This window comes from Diplotaxodon limnothrissa, linkage group LG8, assembly GCF_057381915.1.
Source record: "Diplotaxodon limnothrissa isolate DT_005_m linkage group LG8, D_limnothrissa_male_GT1.1, whole genome shotgun sequence".
In the NCBI taxonomy this organism is placed as follows: Eukaryota; Metazoa; Chordata; class Actinopteri; order Cichliformes; family Cichlidae; genus Diplotaxodon; species Diplotaxodon limnothrissa.
Window position 1 is genome coordinate 29,971,297 of NC_140603.1, and position 19,159 is coordinate 29,990,455.

At 41.6% G+C, this 19,159-nt stretch overlaps 1 protein-coding gene across 3 annotated transcripts in view; it reads right to left on the reverse strand.

Annotated features, from left to right (window-relative positions):
- Positions 1-19,159, reverse strand: part of baiap2b (BAR/IMD domain containing adaptor protein 2b) — a 74,611-nt gene that overhangs the window by 47,979 nt on the left and 7,473 nt on the right. For all 3 annotated transcript variants that reach the window (XM_085361679.1, XM_085361680.1, XM_085361681.1), the window contains exon 2: positions 5,095-5,170. In XM_085361679.1, the coding sequence (XP_085217805.1) occupies positions 5,095-5,170 (76 nt within the window). The remainder of the gene's footprint in view (positions 1-5,094; positions 5,171-19,159) is intronic.

Consider the following 19,159-nt stretch of genomic DNA (forward strand, 5'->3'; position numbering starts at 1 on the left):
GAAAAATCTATTTTAAAGGATTAGTTTATCCAAATTACAGGAAAATTAAAAAAACAAACATGTTATTTGTTCATCTTCCCTGTTCTAATCAGTTTTAAAGGATTTCTTTTTTGGTCAGATTCTGGGTCAACAGAGAAAATGTAATATGTTTTTTGTTTTCTTGCAAAGTGAATACCATCCAGGTAACAGGTTTCCTATATTCAGCAGAATCACTCAGTAAATTTCCAAATTTGAAATGTGGGCATTTTGAAACCAACAGACTCTCTTCTTCTTAATTGACTTTTTTATTTCCTATTTACCTCGTTTATTATTACTTTCCTCTTTTATAATTTACCAGGAGAAACATTTTTAATGCTTAAAAAAAGTAATTTTGTTGTAAGTTGCACAAAGGTTCTTTTTCAGGTCATAAAGGGGAAAAAAAGGTTTCTCTATTCTGGGCTATATATTGACAATGAGTTTGTTTCTTAGTTTCCTCCCATCATACAGTAATCTTATGTCTAAAATGTGAAAACAATGCAGTTTTCAAGTAGACATCACATTGAAGTAAACCGACAACCCGACAAATCCTGCATTTCACTGATCTAAATTTTAGGTTTATACGTTTTTAATCATGATCATCTGATACATTCTCTGATTGGAGTAGGCAGCACTCAGAAAATAGAGGAAATAGAGTCATGTGACGGAGCACACACAGAGCGTGACGGAGAGAGCAGGAACTGAGGGGAGGGGAAAGAGCTCGGGTTTTTGGTATGGAGAGATCACAGAATCATTTTATGTCTGCTACTTTTGTTTATTTGATCTTTTTTCTGGATACAGTTCCAAAATTAAATCATCCATCAGTTACCCTGACCTGTCATCAGTCATAGATCTGCATCACATTAAGTCGAAATATCAACTCCCATTTAAACTGGTCTAGTTTATCAGAGTCTGGTGATATTTAGTCTCTGGCTGCACAACATTGTAGTGATGAAGACTTTGAAGATCTGTCCCTTGGTTATTCACTCAGCCAGGGTCACATGAGTTAGTCTAGGCTCAGTGAGAAAAGCCTCTCGGCTCCAGGAACCATCGTGAGAAGGATCTTATTCCATTCTTTGAAACTGATGATGACTTTGTCTGTTGTGTTGATGTTGAAACTTTTATTTTATTTTATGGTTTATTTGTGGGTTGTGAGTGTGATACAGATGAGTGGAGGAGGAAAACTCAGCCTGAAATCAGTCGTACTGCATAAAGGCACTTTGCATCCATCCCAAAAGGTAATTCTGTATATTTAAAAAATAATAATTATGAAACTATAACAGCCTCTTTGGAGAAGTGGAAATACAATGAGAAGAAATGAAACATGAAAAATATAAAATATGAATATTTGTATTGTTTTTTTGTTTTGTTTTTTTATTCAGTGCCATGTAATACGAATAACGTGAGGGCATTTTAAACATTGTTTACCCTTATTGAATCTGCTCAATAATGCTGTAACGAACTACAAATGGAATAAAGAAAGCTAATGGCACTTGTAACTTATATGCAGCTGCTTGAGATTAATCTTAAAACCGATTTCCTCATTGTCTTGATAAAGGTATGAGGCACCAAACTTCAGGGCGATTATCAGTGTGTGAAGTTATGATTTTATGTGACGTGTCGCCCTCGCTTGTCCAAGACAAATTTCTCCCAAGGGAGACAATAAGGACTAATCTAATCTAATCTCATCTAATTTAATCTAGACCAGCAGAGTAATGTTTCTTCTCTAGTTTAATAAACTAGCTGATTGAGTTAAATTTCTTTTGGTGGTTTAAAACTCCAAGTTTGTCCTTCATATACAGGTTATAAATGTTTTAGTCTAATCAAATTAGTTATGAACCTGGACCCTCAGATTTTGGACTAAATTAAACACAGATGCTGTAGAGGTTCTGAAATATAAGCAAAAACACCAAGTAGGTGAACAATATGTTTGCTTTTTTGAATATGTGCCACTTGGTGCACTTGAAATTTACATTATGACAGACAATAAAAATGATTTGCATGGCATAAGCAGAAAAAATAAGTATTCTCGTAATTTGGATGAACTAAAGCTTTAAAATCCTAATGGCACCTCACATCTTTACAGCCCCATACATAATAATATGCTGACAAACCCTTTCACAGCAGTGATGTGTAAGCACTCTACAATTCAAATACTGTCGACCATTATTCTCTGCGGTGTATCGCCACAGAAGCCGGGGACACGAGCCGAGACACGGCGGTGACTCAGGGCTTAGAAATGAGGGCAAGACAGCCTCAGGCAGCGGTGACGGTGAATTAAAGCAGGTCAGGGGTCAGCTACACGGGGAGTGAAAGTCATGATGACAGAGGACACATGCCCAGTCAGGATATACATATGGATGAGCGCTGAGTTTATTACAGGGCCGTCATGTTGATGAGTGTGTTTTGAACTGCCAGAGAAGGTTCATGCAGAATCCCACAGAGAGAGCAGGAAAATGACAAGTATTCATATCCCCGCATGGAAAACAATGAAAATCTATTCACATCTAGAAGTCCGCGGAGACACTGAGCTATGCAAGTTATTGTTCTGTAAATTAAGACAGCGTCTGGCTTCTCAGTCTGCACAAGCACTTAACAATTTCATTTCTCCAGTAAGACGATTTTGTGAGGACTCTTTTATGAAAACCAGGAATAAAAAGCCACAAAAGTCTTTACACAGCAGTGCAACCCTCCTCCGTAAGCTATGACAGTGACAGGCCAAGACCCTTTTCCGGCTTCTCTGAAGCCTGGCTTGAGTTAAGCTTAGGTAGGATATGAGTGGATGCGAAAGCAAGGGGATGGAGGTAAGGCTAAGATGGCTGGGTGAGCAAGGCTAATTTAATCGATGTGCAGAGAAATCTCAGCCGGGAGGAGAGCAGGTCCAGGTGAAGCCGGATTAGCTCCAGGGAATGCTTTGCTTGTCTGTCAGCTGGAAAGTGACAGAGAGGCACAGAAGCAGGAGAAAAAATAAAGAAGAAGAGAAGAAGAAGAAGAAGGCAGAGGACGAGGAAAAGGAGGACCTGCCTGTAAAGAGGATTAGAACAGTGATATAAAGCCAATACAGAGCAGAGCAGATGAAACATAAACAAGGTTTAAATCAGCTGAGGTTGGTGACACGTGACTCATGTTAATGTCATCAATTTCAAAATCAAGCTTTCCACAACCTCAATCAAGCCTCCTCTCACATTCCTCCACAGAAAGCAGACAAATCTGATTCAGCTCAAAACCCGAACGTCTCGTTTATAAATGGGCTAAATTTGGAAAAAGACAGCTCCTGATTACAGCTTCAAATATTCTCCTGTTTTATGGTAACTGAACCAAACAAGCAGATTAAAGATAAACTAAAGTTACTAGTTTTTAATTAACTGCTTTTGAAGAAAAGGTTGGCCATTACTAAATCACAGAGCCATCAGTAGACACATCTTTGTACTCTTGTAAGCTTAAAGGTTCCACTGAGACCAACGATTTTTCAGTGATGTCACCAAACAAGACAGAAATCTCAGTCTCAGCTGAACAGCCCAGTTTTGACATCTTCCTTTTATTTGATTTCACATGTGTTCTCCTCTTTCTCCACAAGCACAGCATGTTCCAGCCGCACAGCTCCCACGTTTCTGCTGCAGCCCTGCACCACGCTGCAATTAAGATTTTAATAAAGAGAGAGTTTGGCTGAGCGCTACATCCCAAACCACACTGTGCTCATCGAGCCCAGAAAGCAGGCTCCTTCCTGCATCATTCTGGTCCTCTCAGTCCGCTGAGATGTCAAGCTGCCGCCCCACTTCTAGTACGAGGAGGGGCTGCACTGGCATTTTTCCTATGACAATAGATGCTTGCTGGGTGCCCAGCCCCACTCTAAACTCTGCCTCTGTGCCGCTGCTTGGCATTGATGAAGTGTAATCCCCACTCAGAGAGTCGCAGGGCTATTTTTAGCCTTATCTATCAGACTAGAGTGAGGCCTTCTTTATTGTTCTTGCAGGCTGCCGAGTCTTCCCTGCATTTCCTCTCCGAGCACACAAAGGAGAGCCCGGTTCGAAACCGCACGCAGCATACCAAGCAAGTCTGCACCATCACTGAATATATGATACGACCCCGATAACCTCCTCTTCCTCCTCCTCATCCTCCTCCCTCCACAGAGTGACATCTAAGAGCAGAGCTGGAAGGTTTTCTTATCAATAAATGAGCTCAACATGGTTGGAGGCGTGTGTTATCTAAATACATATACTGTACAAGGCATCAGTACAAGCATTATCGGCCTGACCCAGAGGCATGAAATCACGTTATCCATGCTGACTGCGTAGCTTTAGTTAATCAGAGTTTGTGAAGTTAAAGAATAAGCCACTGGACATTCTCCAGGATTCCAATAACTGCTGAGAATTTTGGAATTTCTGTTTTTGTGAACATTTGTCTCGCAGTCTTTTCCTTCTACCTTCTCCTTTTTTCAAAACATTTTTTTATCCTGTCTTGTCCTGAATACCGGCTCTGCTCGTTCTCATTTCTTGGGCCTCATGGGGTAGGGGTACCGTTATTCTCACGACTCTCCCTGTTCCACTTTGCATTGGCTAATGCTCCACTTAGCTCCCTCTGGATATTTCCTGTGTTTTGTCTTTGACCTTGACTGAGTGTATACCTCAGTTTCCCACACCTCCCTACTCTTTGCCCCCCACGCACACACAATCACACCAATTCAAACCTCAAAAAGCAATGACAAAGGATAAAAAGGTAGAGACAGACGTTAATGAGAATGATGAGAGGAACTGCTGGTGGACAGAAAGGAGGAAGACATCACAGCGGAACAATCACAGGACATCACAGCACAATACCGAACGTGTGAATAAGATCTAGGCACAAACTAGTGTGTGTAGTTTAAAAGCTTCTGATGGGGATTGTAAGCTTGGCATCAACAATGCTCTTAACGTGAATATCTGAGCCATCGTCACCCTAAAGCTAACCAGTCTCCAGGTAAATCAAGACGATACAGAAGCAGCGCCAAGTGTCGGGTGAGCTGGCCCTCTGCCTGGACGACTGGAGGAACGAGAGAACGACGAAGACAGACGGTAAACAAGAAATGGTTGGTGTACTCACTGGTGAGCGCCTTCTCATAGCTTTTTGCCATGGCTATGAAGTTCCGTAAGCACGGGTTAAACTGCTCCATGATGGACTGGAAAAGGAGAGAGAAAAAAGAGAAGGTATGCTTGGTTAGAAGCAGGAAAGATACGATACAAACACCGACATGAGCTACAGTGACAGAGCTCTGCTCTTTACTGGGGCATGAGCACACACACACACACACACACACACACACACACACACACACACACACACACACACATAGACAGAGTAAACTAAGCCAACCACGAGGAAAAGGAGAGCAGAGGATTCATTTCAAGACTCCGAGCCTGACGATGAGGATGGTTGGATGAAATAGAGGGAAAGAGTCACTGAGGGAGGGCTTATATTTGTATGTTTGTGTGGTGCTTTGTCCCCTCAGCTCCCCTGCTGTATGAATTAAAAATAAAATCTGGTTTTGGCCGCTGAATCCTTCAGCTCAGCAGCAGACCTGGACCCAGTGCCATTTCCCTCTGTCTCCCTAACACTTGAACTCTGGCACACTGCTCCTGCTAATTGCTTTTGTGGCCAAAAATAACACAAAATTTGCCTTTTCACCGGCGGTCATCGAGTCTCAGAGGTCAGTACCAGAAATTCAGACAAATGAAATCAAGACGATCATCGTTGGACCCAAAAAGCCCCACTCATACATAGCGGAAGTGAACTTAAACAAGCTTATACCATCTACAGCTTGCAGGACATCAATAATACTTTTTCAAATAAAATATTTATTAAAACTACAAAGAAAGTTTGCTAAAATAAAATAAATACAAACAAATGATTCCTTATGGTGTCTTATACACCCAGCAACATTTTTTTCCACTTAAATATTTACTCACTAACTTTCAGTTTAACCTGTTAAAATCTACGGTGTCAACTCTCCTAGGGTTCGGGTTGGGTTTTATTTAGCCACATACCAAATAGGAAAACTTTCACAAGCTAGAAGATGTTAACTCCTAAATGAAGTCTCACACATAAACAATGTTTCCAAGCAAACAAATGAAAACAGTAGTGGCCGTTAACCTAACCCAAACCCTAGAGGGTCAGTGTTGGATATTAAGAGGTTAATGTCCAGTACTTTAGCTGCTCTTTGTGTTCCGCGTTAATCATCCTGATCACATACGGAACGGCGGGTTTACCAAAGCTTCTTTAGCTGGAAGAAGGTGCCTGCTGCTGGAAATGAGATTGATGAGAGCGGTGATAGTGAACCAGAACAGTAAAATTGCTTAACGCTTCGCAGCTCTGAGGCGCTGCGGGGCAAGGTGATAACTCTCACATTACAAATCGCTTTTTCCATCATTAATACAAAATACAGAGAACACTAACACCGAAACTAAGCACCCCAATCTTTGCTTATATGTTCTTGTACAGCACAGCACTTCATTTTTTATTCAGTGAAGCATTAAACAGAATAGGCAATTCCGAAAAGTCAGATTCTGTAGATATCTGCTAAACGGAGTGGGGGAGATTAAGTCAAACATCAAGAACAGCAAAGTGGGTGAAGACAGATCACGTGTTTAGATGAATTTGCTGATTATTGCCTGTGAAACATTCAGCAACATAACACGCTGCTCTGGGAGATTGGCAGCAGAGAGAAAACGTCACAGCTGGAGCTGCAATAATAGAGAAGACTGGCAAAATACTGCAACAAGCTGGTAATACAATGAGTAAAAATGAGCAACGCTGTGACTTAAAGCACAGGGAAAAACTGCCAATATCAAGTTCAGACTACTCCCCAACAGATATACACATAAAACAGTGCACGAATCCAAATCTCCTTCCTTCATGACAGATGGCCAAGCATTGGTCAGCAGCGCACAAGCAGTGAAGTGCATCCACAACGAGAACAAACAAACAGAGGCCCGAGGCCTTGTTAGGAAGTGAAGAAAAAGTCAAGAACAAATGCGTAATGAGTTTTACTGTCTGTCTCTGCAGTGACTCAGCCTCCCCCTCAATCCAAGTTGCCCTTTCACTCTCGCTGCATCTCCGGCCAAACCCAGCAATTTAAAAAGCAGAAATCTTCTCTCTGCAACTTTCTTTTCAAACTTGCCAGAGAGGCAGCACGGATGGAAGCAGAGGGAAGGTAAAGGGAGTGAGGGATGAGCAGCATCTAACAAACAGCCTTAATCTAAGCCATCATGACTATGATCCAAATCCTAGAAAGTGCAAAAAGGCGCTTAAATCAGTTATGGCACACTGACTAATGAGGTGAATAGAACATCACTCATGTCTTAACAATCAAAGCCTGTTGGAAGTTAAGTAAACAGTTTCTAAAGTCAGCGTGTTCAATGGAAATGGTGATAGAGAATGTATGTATTGTATGTATGTATGTATGTATTGGAATTTCAGGAGCAGGACCACGCCTCCCAACACGCTCCTTCCGGTTCTCATCTATATAGGTTCCCCCAGCTCTGCAAGCTGTTCATTCTCGTTTACGTGCCCCTCCCTCCCTCCTTGTTCTCAATCCTTTAACTTTTTCATTTCTATTCAGTACACGGGGATCTGCCAGGCCCGGGAGCCGTCGCCAGTCCCCTTCGAGGCCTTCCCCAAACTGCAGCTCAATTCATGTCAAAGCATCACTTTTACCTAGTAAAACGCTGTCAAACCTAAAATGAGGACGTGGGCCCAGCTAGTGAAATACAAAAGGCCCACGCTAATTTTGGTATTTTCAGATAGTAGAAACATTTTTGTAGTTCTCTAGTCGTTCAAGGACGCGTCCCAGACTTTCCATGTGAGCACTGCAGGAACTACAAACTGCAAAAACTTCCTGGAGTATACATAGGTCCCCTTAGACCATTAAAGTGGGCTCTTATTTCCATGTAAGTACCCCAAAACTAGTAAGACACAAGGCCAAAGTTTGCAGGGTTTCTAGTGTGCTTGAAGTATCTGAAAAGGTCCTCTGCAAACATCAATTTGCCAGATACCACAGGGCACCTTGGTCTTGTAGAGTGCAAGGACCAACAGATTCTGAGAACAGCGTATTTAATCAGTGAATTTAGAAGCATATCACTGTTTGATATTGGCTTAGGACTTCAGTTGAGGCAGTAAGGATGCTTGTGTTCTTTTCAAAGTGCCTGAAGGAAGAAGCACAAAGGGACAGAGCAGACAGAATAATGAGTATTCTGCAAAGAAAGAGTAGGGTACGTTTAAATTTGATGGATGCCTTTTTTTCCAAGTCAGCCTGCTACACGGGACGCCTGCTCATGCCCACCGGCTGACGCAGAATAGTCACCTTGGTTCACAAACCTCTCCATGATTTCAAAGAAATGGAAGCGGGAAGTAGGACAGGACGACACAGGGGTGCAAGGAAAATAGGCTGACTGCCCGGTGAGTGAGATGAGCTTCAAGGTGCACAAATGAGATGAGGTTGGTTTAGTTTGGCACCAAGGAAGAGTTAGAGGAGTGGGACATGCAGGGAAATGGACTGAAACTAAATGCATAAAAGTATTTTCGGCTTTGCAAGGTTCTGGGTCCAAAACTGGTTTTGCATGTGATCAGAAGCACCCTGCTGTGGATACTGACATTGCTGCATTGCTACAATATGATGTCATAAATGCTTTGTGTGTGTGCACACACACATAAAGAAAAAAGGCCATTGGTGGTGTTTCTTTGTGGCTTTCCTGGCAAAAACAAACCTAATTATATCCAGATCCCCTCTCTCCCATCTCTGGGTGCATTTTCTGTTATGCAAGGCGTCAGCTGCTGAACAAACCCAGTACGGAGGAACACTCCTAGCAGCAGTAATCATCACCATGGCTGTACCACCAGTTGGCAGGAAGAAAGGAACGATCAACAAAAGAATATAAATAGATGATGGAAAGCGGCCTGGATCTCATGTCTAAATAAACAGAGCGAGGAACGGGGAACGACTGTGTGAAGAAGTGTGTGTCTGTGTATGCGTTTGCGTGAGTGTCACTGTGTGAGCTGCGTTATGTAATCACTGTCAGACAGGTCCAGCTTCATGTGTTGCATTCCTGATTCTTGATGTGATGCTTCCTATTAAAATACCATAACTATTTCATATGCGCTACTTACTGACACATTCAGCTGCACACTAGAAACAGTCATTGTGACCACTGTGTTCACTGTAAGCACGGAGAAATTATAAAACAGAAACATTGCAAAGGAAAAGCTCTTTGCTTTGATGGGTCAAATTATTTTATATATTTTCTCTCCTCAGTTTCTCTCTCGTCTGAAGCGAGCAGTTTAAGAGCTAAAAAACTGTCCGAAACCAAGCAGTTTTTATATATGTGGCACTAAACTCTAACTCAGGTCTGATTCTCAGCAGTGTGATATCAGTCAAGTCTGAATTCATGCAAGATTTCTGTCACCCACCTGACCTAAGTGCCTTTCTGCCAGAGTGAGCGCCTGAGTGATTTCAACAGATGTAGTGTAGTTACAAGTGGCCCTTCACATGCTGAAATTCAGCATCCTGATCCAACCACCTCGGCTTCAACTGCACACCCACCAAAAACCTCTATACACAACAGAATACACTCAAATAGATATGCCAGACATCCTGACTTTAAGTAATCTGATTACACCTAAATGTTTTATGTTGTTACTTAACCACAGTGTAGAAAATTAACTCCATGGAATCTGGTCACATTAAATTTACTTGATTTAATGGTTTAATTATATGAAGTAAGTAAGTAAAATTTTATTTTGCCTTTCTAGATAAAAAGATCTCAAAGTGCTTCACAAAAAAAACAAAAACAGACAGAAGGTAACAAAATGCAATTCGAAAAAGATGTTTTTAGTTGTTTTTTTAAAAGAGAATAGAATAGAATAGAATTCAACTTTATTGTCATTGCACATGCACAGGTACAGGGCAACGAAATGCAGTTTGCATCCATCCAGAAGTGCTTTAGTGATATAGATATATTACAATAAATATAGATATGTAAATATATTACAGAAATGGGTCTATTATGGTATGTTATAATGTACATGGTATGAAGTATGTTGTGAATATTCTATAACTATAAGTATGTACAGGCTGTAGTGAGTACAAGCTATGTACAGGCTATGAACAGGATATAAATATGAAAAACTATACAGAATATGAAATAAATAACTTTACAGAATCTGAGATATACAGCTATACAGAACTATGCAAGTTGTAAACAGTTGTAGGGTTAAAAATTATCGTATGTACAGAATGATTATTACAGAGCTATACAGTAGTGCAGAGACTACTGAGTCCACAGATCTTAAGCTCAGTTGGAGAGAGTTCCAATAACTAAACCTTCAGTTTTATATATTTTAGTTGCATTTTACTCCAAGAATCTTTTTTTGTGCGTATTGCATTGGGTGCATTTTTCATTTTAATGAAAGTTGCTGACTGCAGTCTTGAAGTCAAACATCTGTGCAGAGGAACAGCAGCATACTTCACTGAATACCAATTCACCACCAATTTTAAGTTCTTGACATTTTCCAAGTTCAGTTGGGTCCATGCTGGAGTTCTACAACTTTGCCCTTCACACACACAAACAAACCGGGTAACAACTGTGAATAATGTAAAGACTCTCAGCCGGCACCAAACAGTCAATCATTATCAATGCAATAAACATGCCATAATTCACGGGTTCTCCCCTGGTCACGACATGCTCATGCGGTTTAGGGGATAATCTAATAGGATCATTAATTTGCCCGGTCCTTGCTTAATCCACACTCAATCAGTCGAGATTGTTCCTTCAGCAACAGGGGCTGAGGCTGATTAGCATTCCACTGAATGAAAGACCATATTTAACTGACTGCATGGGAAATGAGAAGGATTACAGAGCAAACGTTGCTTTGTCTCACTTTGCCCGTTTGCTCCAGTCACGTGTTCTAATTGACTCACTAATCACTCTTACCAATTAAGCATCAAACCTCCACAACAATACAGGGATTGTCTTATCACGTTGCAGCTTTGGGGGAACACGAGTGAATGTTATCTGGAGGGAAATTATAAGCATATCTTCAAGAAAAAGTTGAAAAATTGTCATCAAGACACAAGTGATGACAAAGATACTCTGATTTCTGCTCTTTTTAGATCACGAGTTTTTAATCAATCATTAATGGACTTTGAGTGTCACTGAGGCCGCAGTTTTTTTAATGTGACAAGAGCAGACTAAATGCCAAAGAGGAGATAATCTACCGTGAAGCACATCGCTGATCCCAGAGTGAAGATAGAAACGATAAGCAAATAATTAGCTGACTAAAGAGCAAAATGGAATTAACCTTTGGGAGGGCAAAGTCTGGCCAAGAGATAGTAACTGTAGCAACATGAGGCATATTTAAGAAAGAAACAAATGTTCATATAATTATTTAGTAAAAAGGAGAGAAAATTAAACTTTGCCGAGTGCACAGCAACCATCTACGAGAAATAACATGCATTAATAGATCAAATGAATTATCAATCCAATAGACAGACAGAGTACTGGAAGCATGTGAGCATCCTCATGCAGTCTCACACAGACTACGCACATGACTTTAGAGCAGTACGATCCATCTCCCTGACATGTTATCGGTCTGTTCGGTGAAATATTTATCTTCCTCCACATCTCACCAGCACTTGGCCAGACAGATGTTCATCCTGGAAGCATCCGAGCGTGGCAGAATGACTGTTTGTGTGCGTGCGCAAAAGCACAACTCTGGAACAACCTTCTGTTTGCAGCACTTTAATGGTCCTGTGTGTGTGTGTGTGTGTGTGTGTGTGTGTGTGTGTGTGTGTGTGTGTGTGTGTGTGTGTTCGTGTTCACAGAGCACTGTGCTGTTTGCAATTTCTGCAAGGGAAATGAGGATTTGGGCCTGTGAGTGTTTTTGTTAAGGTTTTTTTTTCCGTGTGTGTGTGTGTATTGTTTGCAGTTTGTGAACACCTGACAATTAATCCATTTATCTCATCCTCTGAGGTTTGACAGAGAGCCGCACCAGGCATTCATAACTAAACAAAGTGTGGGTCTATCTGCTAACTAAGGATCGCATTTTCTGTCCTGACAGCTTTATGATTAAGCTCCGGTTGTGGTTAGGACAGTAAAAATAATTGGCAACCACCGGAAAAACATGTTGGCTTAAAGAAACCAAGATCAAATGTTGGTATGAGTTGGGATGAAAACTGCAAAACAGCCAATGTGGTTATTGGAGACTCGGTTTAGTTTTTCTCCACCACAAAAATGAGCTCACGAGAGGCCAAGCATATTTACCTGACATTACCTCAAGAGCTGAAGAGCAAACGTAATTTAAAATAAAAGGAAAACAGTACAGAATCAGGAGTCTTCCACTTTGAGCTTGCTGAAATGATCAGCTGTTTCAGGTGATAAACGATGAGTCTGAAACCAAAGTCAGCTGATTTCACTGCATCTTTGGCTCCAGCTTCCCTGCCAACCTGAACTGGAGGAGCAGCTAAGAAGATTTCTCAAATCCTGCATTATCATTTTATTTTGTTTTTGTGTAGTTAGAAACAAAACGTGTGTAGTAAACACCACCTTGGCCACAGGTACACTGAGATTTTTGGCGTACCTTGTTTTCAATTTAACAACTTGTTTGAAAGGTGTGATTTGCAGCTTCATCCTGTTAGAGACACTGGCCCTGTTAATTAAAAGGAAAGAAAATATAACAAATGTTGAACTGATAATGAAAAGAGCTGCCTTTGTAAGCTGGAAAGGTTCTTCAAAGTTCTCCTTCGCAGTTTTAAACAAGAATCTATCCAAAAATCCCACAACCTAAATCCACTGATATTTTACTTACTGCTGCCATGGCCATAACAGATTGCTAGTATGATGAGAAGGAGATTGAATAGGTAGCAGCTAGCCCTCAAAGCCAAGGTTAATAGATCCATCAGAGCAACATCGCAGGGCACGGACACCACGTCCCATGACAGATGAGTGATTTGGAATAGAGGCAGAGGTTATACAAGCTATTAATAACAGAACAAGGGGCAGCGTGAAGGAAAACTGGTGTTACACTGCAGCGTTCGTGACAAGTTAAAGTGTACTCAAACACACTGAAGAATTATATACACAAACACTTAGAGCCCACACATGCATAAACCTTTGTGAGTCCTTATCCCAAGTTAATTTTGGTGGTAACAACCCAAAGCTCTGTCCGTGGTAAATGCTTTAAAATCAATTTAATTTGTTAAGATTTTGTTTCTTTTGATCACTCAAGGAAGGAAGGCAACAAAGCAGGAAAGAAACAAGAGAAGAACAGAACAAGGTCAAAATAAATAAAGGAGAAAAGAATCTACGAAGAGAAGCAGAGAAACAGAAACCTAAAAAAGAACATCTAGGTAGTGAACCTACTTCAAAAGACCTACTATCTGATACATGCCTCCCACCCAGGTATGGATGGGGGAAACACTTGAGAGAACAAAGGAAAGAAAACAAGCAGCGTTAAGAACATTGTGACCTAGCTGCCTTCATCAGCGATGGTGTAGAGAAGCCAGTCTATATGTGTGTGTGTGAGCATATATGTGTGTGTTAGCATGTGTCATTTGGTGGCAGGAGACGAGAACGTGGGGTGAGTCAGAGCCTACATAAACAGCAGCAGGTTCATATCATGTCGTGGCGTAAATTACTGTAAAGCCAAGACAGCCATGTGGCACCATTAGAACCTGCTGCGGCGCTGGCTGCCAAACAGATTAACCAGCGAGAGGAGATCTGGCAACCCCAACGAGGACGGAGAGGCAGGGACGCACCAGGTGGAGACCGAAACAGACAGTCTACAAAAAAAATGCAAAAATAAATGAGTGAAAGCCACCAGCCTCAAGTTATTTACTGTTAGTATTTAATGAAAATAGATGTTCTTTCTTCTGGTTGGCTGATCAGGAACTCCCAAAACTTCATCGTTCTTTAAAAAAAATAAAAATGTTTGCAAGATGGGCCAGCAGACTGGACTGGCACCTCCTTCCTTTGAAGAAGAAAGAAAAAGAGGTCCATATCTGATGTGCAGCTTGTGAGTTATTGGGGGGGGGGGGGACTTTCCTCGATGTATTTGTAATATTTTAAAACACCATTATGTTTTTTTTATTGCTTATTTTAATGACCTTGACTTTTTCCACCCATTCTACCTTACAAAGAAAATAGCACTAACATCATATTTTGACCACAACTAAAGCAGAGATGGAACAGTACGCAGGTTGGTTTAATAAAAATATATAAATATTTACTATAAATACAGGACATTTACCATAAAAATATTATCTTAAAGAAAACTTTTGTTTCTCTGTCACGTGACAAAAGTTTCAACTGTGTTTCTGAATGAGAAAGCTCCTGGATAACAACCACAAAAACACCAAACTGTCAACAGTTGATAAGGAAAGTTTCCACTTTGTTCTCCCGTCTGGGTGGGATACAAAATGTAACCAGATTAAACACACACAGGAAAGGTCATCTGCTCTATGTGGTTGCCACGGAAATGGGGAGGGCTCATGCGGCGCTGGTGTGTATTTGACTACAGTCACATGTCAAGGTGACCTCCTGTCATCAAGTTTTACTGTGCGTGTGTGCGCATGAGCGTGACTTATCTTCATATACTGCTGTTTCTCGTGGCATCAGCTGGTGTAGAAACATTCCCAGACATGGTACAGACGGGGGTTTGTTGTCACCACATGACATTTTTAGCATAGGTACCATGGTCATTGTGTTTGTTCACATATTAGGTCTCCGTTTGTGTGCTGGTAATGACTCAGACATTTCTTTGGTAGAAGCTGCTTTCTACCAATCTGGCTGTTCTGTTTTTTGTGTGCTTTCTCACAAAGTCCCACCGATAACGACAGAGAGGTCTTTATTCTCACGGAGGAAACGTTCCAGTCGGCAGGAATCGGATTAAAATGGATGCTGGCATCACCTCAGGTGCTTTAGTGTCTCTTGTGAACATTTGAACAAATCGCCAAGCGCTCTTTAATGAGGAGACAACAATTTCAAGGCCACTTGCTCCTAATGTGAAAGTTCAAACTGAAGTAGTAAAAATGATGAGAACTTGGGTCCAATTCAGCTGCGTGTTTCACCTGGACGCTTATTACCTGTACCAAGGATGTTCAGCTTGTCTGTTTCCCTGTTTGTCTGAAGGATTACTCAGACAGGTATAAATGGATTTGCATGATAATATTACCAGAAGCCGGGCTTTGCCCAACACAGCAGGGACTGTTTTAGTGTCAAAATCAGATCTGCATTTGTCTAGGAATTTTTACTATGAAGACACGAGAATTGATCGGACAATTCACATTACATCTTCACAAACACATCAATTTAAATAAGAAAAACAGCCCTCATCTCTTTCTGGATCCAGTGACTCAGTTCATGCATGGTGTGGAGGGAATGCTCAGCCTTGGCGGAGGTTATTGAATGCTGCTCGTACAGATGCCTGCAGGCAGCCCTTAAGCAGATTGTGGAGACAGAGAAACCAACAAATATCACCCCCAAAGGGTAAAACTAACAAAGAACAGTACGGTTAGAGAATACACCTTACTGCATTCACTGTATTTTGTCATTTTCAAGGGTTGGATGGAGAAGTGCGGCCATGGTTTCAGTCTTGTTTGTTTGTTTGTCCGTGTGTAAGCCCACAAGACATTCAGAAGGAAAAATTAGTAATACATTTTAATTAAATCTGGTGGAGTGTTGGAACACAGGCCAAAACACAAGTGATGAGTTTTTAGTTTCAGATCCAGGAACCACTGAAGTATTTTTTTCAAATTATGAATTAGATCATATTCTTATATTTCTGTTTTTCCCGCCTCCAGATACAAAGATGGATTCTGGTATGTTATTAATCGTTTAGTTAGCAGTAATTAGCAGGTGTCTGTTCAGCTGTATATGTACGTTGCATCCAAGTTTTCTGACCTTAGCGGATAAGTTAGCTCTCCAACCTCTCATCCAGCGGTTCTCCCAGCAGTCTGGCCGGCCGAGCACAAAGGAAATTTTACCACCTTCTTAAACAAAATCTAGGAATCTGTTAAATTTCCTTTCCACTGATATGTAGAAAAAGGCTACCTGTGATTTTGAGCTCTCTCGTGAGTATAGCTTACATTAGTGTTATGGCTTCACACTGAGAAGCCTTCTCACTGAAGACCGTGCTGCTGATCATCCATCACATATCAACAAACACATATACAGAGGGGTTTTTAGAGCTCCCAGTCACCAAAGCTTTAAAGCATGTGACGCACCGCACAAAAGAAGCAGTGCATAACATTGCTGCTAATGTGAAGAAAGCAATTAGCAGTCCCGTACTGCATTATATACAGTATGTGGGAGTGATGAGCTGAGATATATGCACCGTTATGTACCGTTAGTGCTTTGCTGCTGTCCCTTATTATTTGTTTCCAGAAAATGGATGTTATTTGCCTCTGCTCAGCCAGTGTGACAATCACGGCGCTAAAGACGCCCTGCTTCAACGCCCTCAGGAGACGGGAATACAGCGCCGATATGCCGTGTGTGTGCACGCATGTGCACGTGCATGTGAATGTGTGTGAAGTCAGCCAATTTCCCTTTCAGATGAGCTCTTATCTGTGTGCAGGCAAGCAGCAGGAGAGTCAGCGCCCCCTATTCCACAGATGCAGCTTTGGAAGGAGTGAGGGAGGGGTGAACTTCCGGCAGCCATATATGGAAGTGCTGGAATCTCCCCCCTTCCGTGACAGGGCAACCCATTTTTTTATTCACCTCACGTTCAGCTCATACCACAGGAAAGCTGACGGGGTGGTAGGAGAGGCGAGAACGAGGACGTGAGGGAGGAAGGGGGGGTAATGGAAAGAGAGGGAGTCTCCACGGCTGCCGTGTTGAAGGAAGAAGATCATCATCGTCATCGCCTCACAGTGACGCATCTGATTCAGCCGGTGCACCAGTTGTTCTCAGATTTACACGTGAACGAATGCATGTTCACGCGATCACATATGTTCCCACAAAGTATTCATGAACACCGTAAACGAGGTCAGGTTTTAAATCTGAAAATGACGGGAGAAGATTCATCTTGGCACCGCTTCCTCCGCAAGGGTACAACATATGAAAGCGTATCAGCACATGTGTGATGCCAAGATGTGCCATTTATCTCAAAGGAGGCTCTGTGTGTGTGTGTTAGTAACGAAAGGATCAGATAATGACACATTTCTGCTTTTTAAACCCCTCTAAGCACATCTTCATCCCCTCTATTCTTCTCTCAACCTCAAATTTCACTTTAAAAGCCACTCCAGAGCAACATCTCCAATTGAACAAGCACACATACATACATACAGCAATCTTCCATAAACACCTGCTTTTTCTTCACCCCTCAGGCCTTTCCCCTTTAATTACAGTCTAATTAGTGTAAGAAAAGAAAAGAGCAGAACAGGGGATCCACACCCTTGTCTCCTCACACTCTTTCTATTGAGATCCAATCCCTGCAACTTTCCTTTCATCCTCTGCCAAGCCCCTGCTCCCTGGCAGCCTCCATCTCTCCTTATCTATCTCCCTCCAGCTCAAGTTAGATAACTTACCGATGTGCTAAAGGCTGCTGACATGCTGCAAACACACAGCAGACGCCGGCAGTTATGTTGTATGACAGCTATGGAAGCTGTGTCGTAACAGAGCAGTTGGTGAAATCTAAATAATACAGAGTGCAACTCCATGCACTGTGCACCTGCACTGAGCTGACGCCTTCTGGATGTTGATTTAGGGTCCAGTTTGTGTAGTCTATGTAAAGAAATGTAAAACAGCACAAAGGATGCTCACAGCTCACTGATATTTCTAAGAATTTTAAGTCCACACATTTAAGAGGTAAAATGGCTGAAACACAAAAAGCATCTCGTTTTTCTGGGTACATTTTGTTCTTTGTGGGTGTTCTTCTTACTCCCACAGATGACTAGCCAAACATGCACAATATTAACAAAGTAAAATGCTTAGCTACAGCTGCTAGCCATCTTAAACATCATCTGCCCTGTGAGGAAAAGAGGAAGGTCTTCTTTCGACACTCAGTACTGAGCCGGGGTTAAACAGGCAGAGCTGAAAATTGAAGAAAAAACTGAGTTTGCAGCTGTAAAATTATTACCGTTATTAACAAACACTCACTACCTTCTTGAGCTCAACCGGTCACTTTATTAGGTACACGTTGCTGGATATCCGTTTACCTCCAGAAGACCTTTAACTCTCCATAGCACAGATTAAACAAGGCGCTGGAAACATCCTCACAGATTTTTAACCTTACTGATGTGACTGCATCACACAGCTGCTGCAGATTTATGAGCTGCACACGTGATGCCAATCTTCCATTCTACCACATCCCAAAGGTGCTCTATTGGATTGAGATCTGCTGACTGTGGAGGTCATTTGAACTCACCGTCATGTTCAAGAAAGCAGTTTGAGATGATCTGAGCTTTGATGTGTTATCCTGCTGGAAGCAGCCAACAGAAGCCCCACCCCTGGATCTTCTATTGTCCAATTTTGGTGAGCCCCTGCGAACTGTAGCCTCAGTTTCCTGTTCTTAACTGACAGAAGTGACACCTACTGTGTTCTGCTGCTGTAGCCCGCTGGCCTCCAACAACAATGTTCTATACATTCAGAGATGATCATCTGCATATTTTGGTTGTCATGAGTGCTTATTTGAGTTACTGTTGCCTTTTTATCAGCTCAAAGCAGTCTGTTCATTATCCAAAACTGCTGCTCACTTTTTGAGAGTGTTTTCTGTAAATTACAGCAGTTTCTGAAAATACTCCAAATGTATTCAAATTCACTTAAATTCAGTTTCTTTCTCATGCTCAGTTTAAACTTCACCAAGTTTCCTTGACCATGTCTACATGTGTGAATGCATTGAGTTGCTGGCATGTGATTGGCTGATTAGATATTTGTGTTAACAAGCAGTAGAACACGTGTGTTCTTGTGTGAAATCATCTTGTATGGGATTTCTCGCAAAAACGAAGAAAGTAGATGTACATAAATAACAATAAACAGCAACAGATGCATTAAGCATCATAAGTGAAGCATTAGGGTACATTACTGTTGGTTTCATGCTCGAAGTGTTTTTTAAACCACTAAAGCTAAGAAATACTGTCCTGAAGTACTGTAAGCTGCAGTTGCACCAAACTGCTGATGCA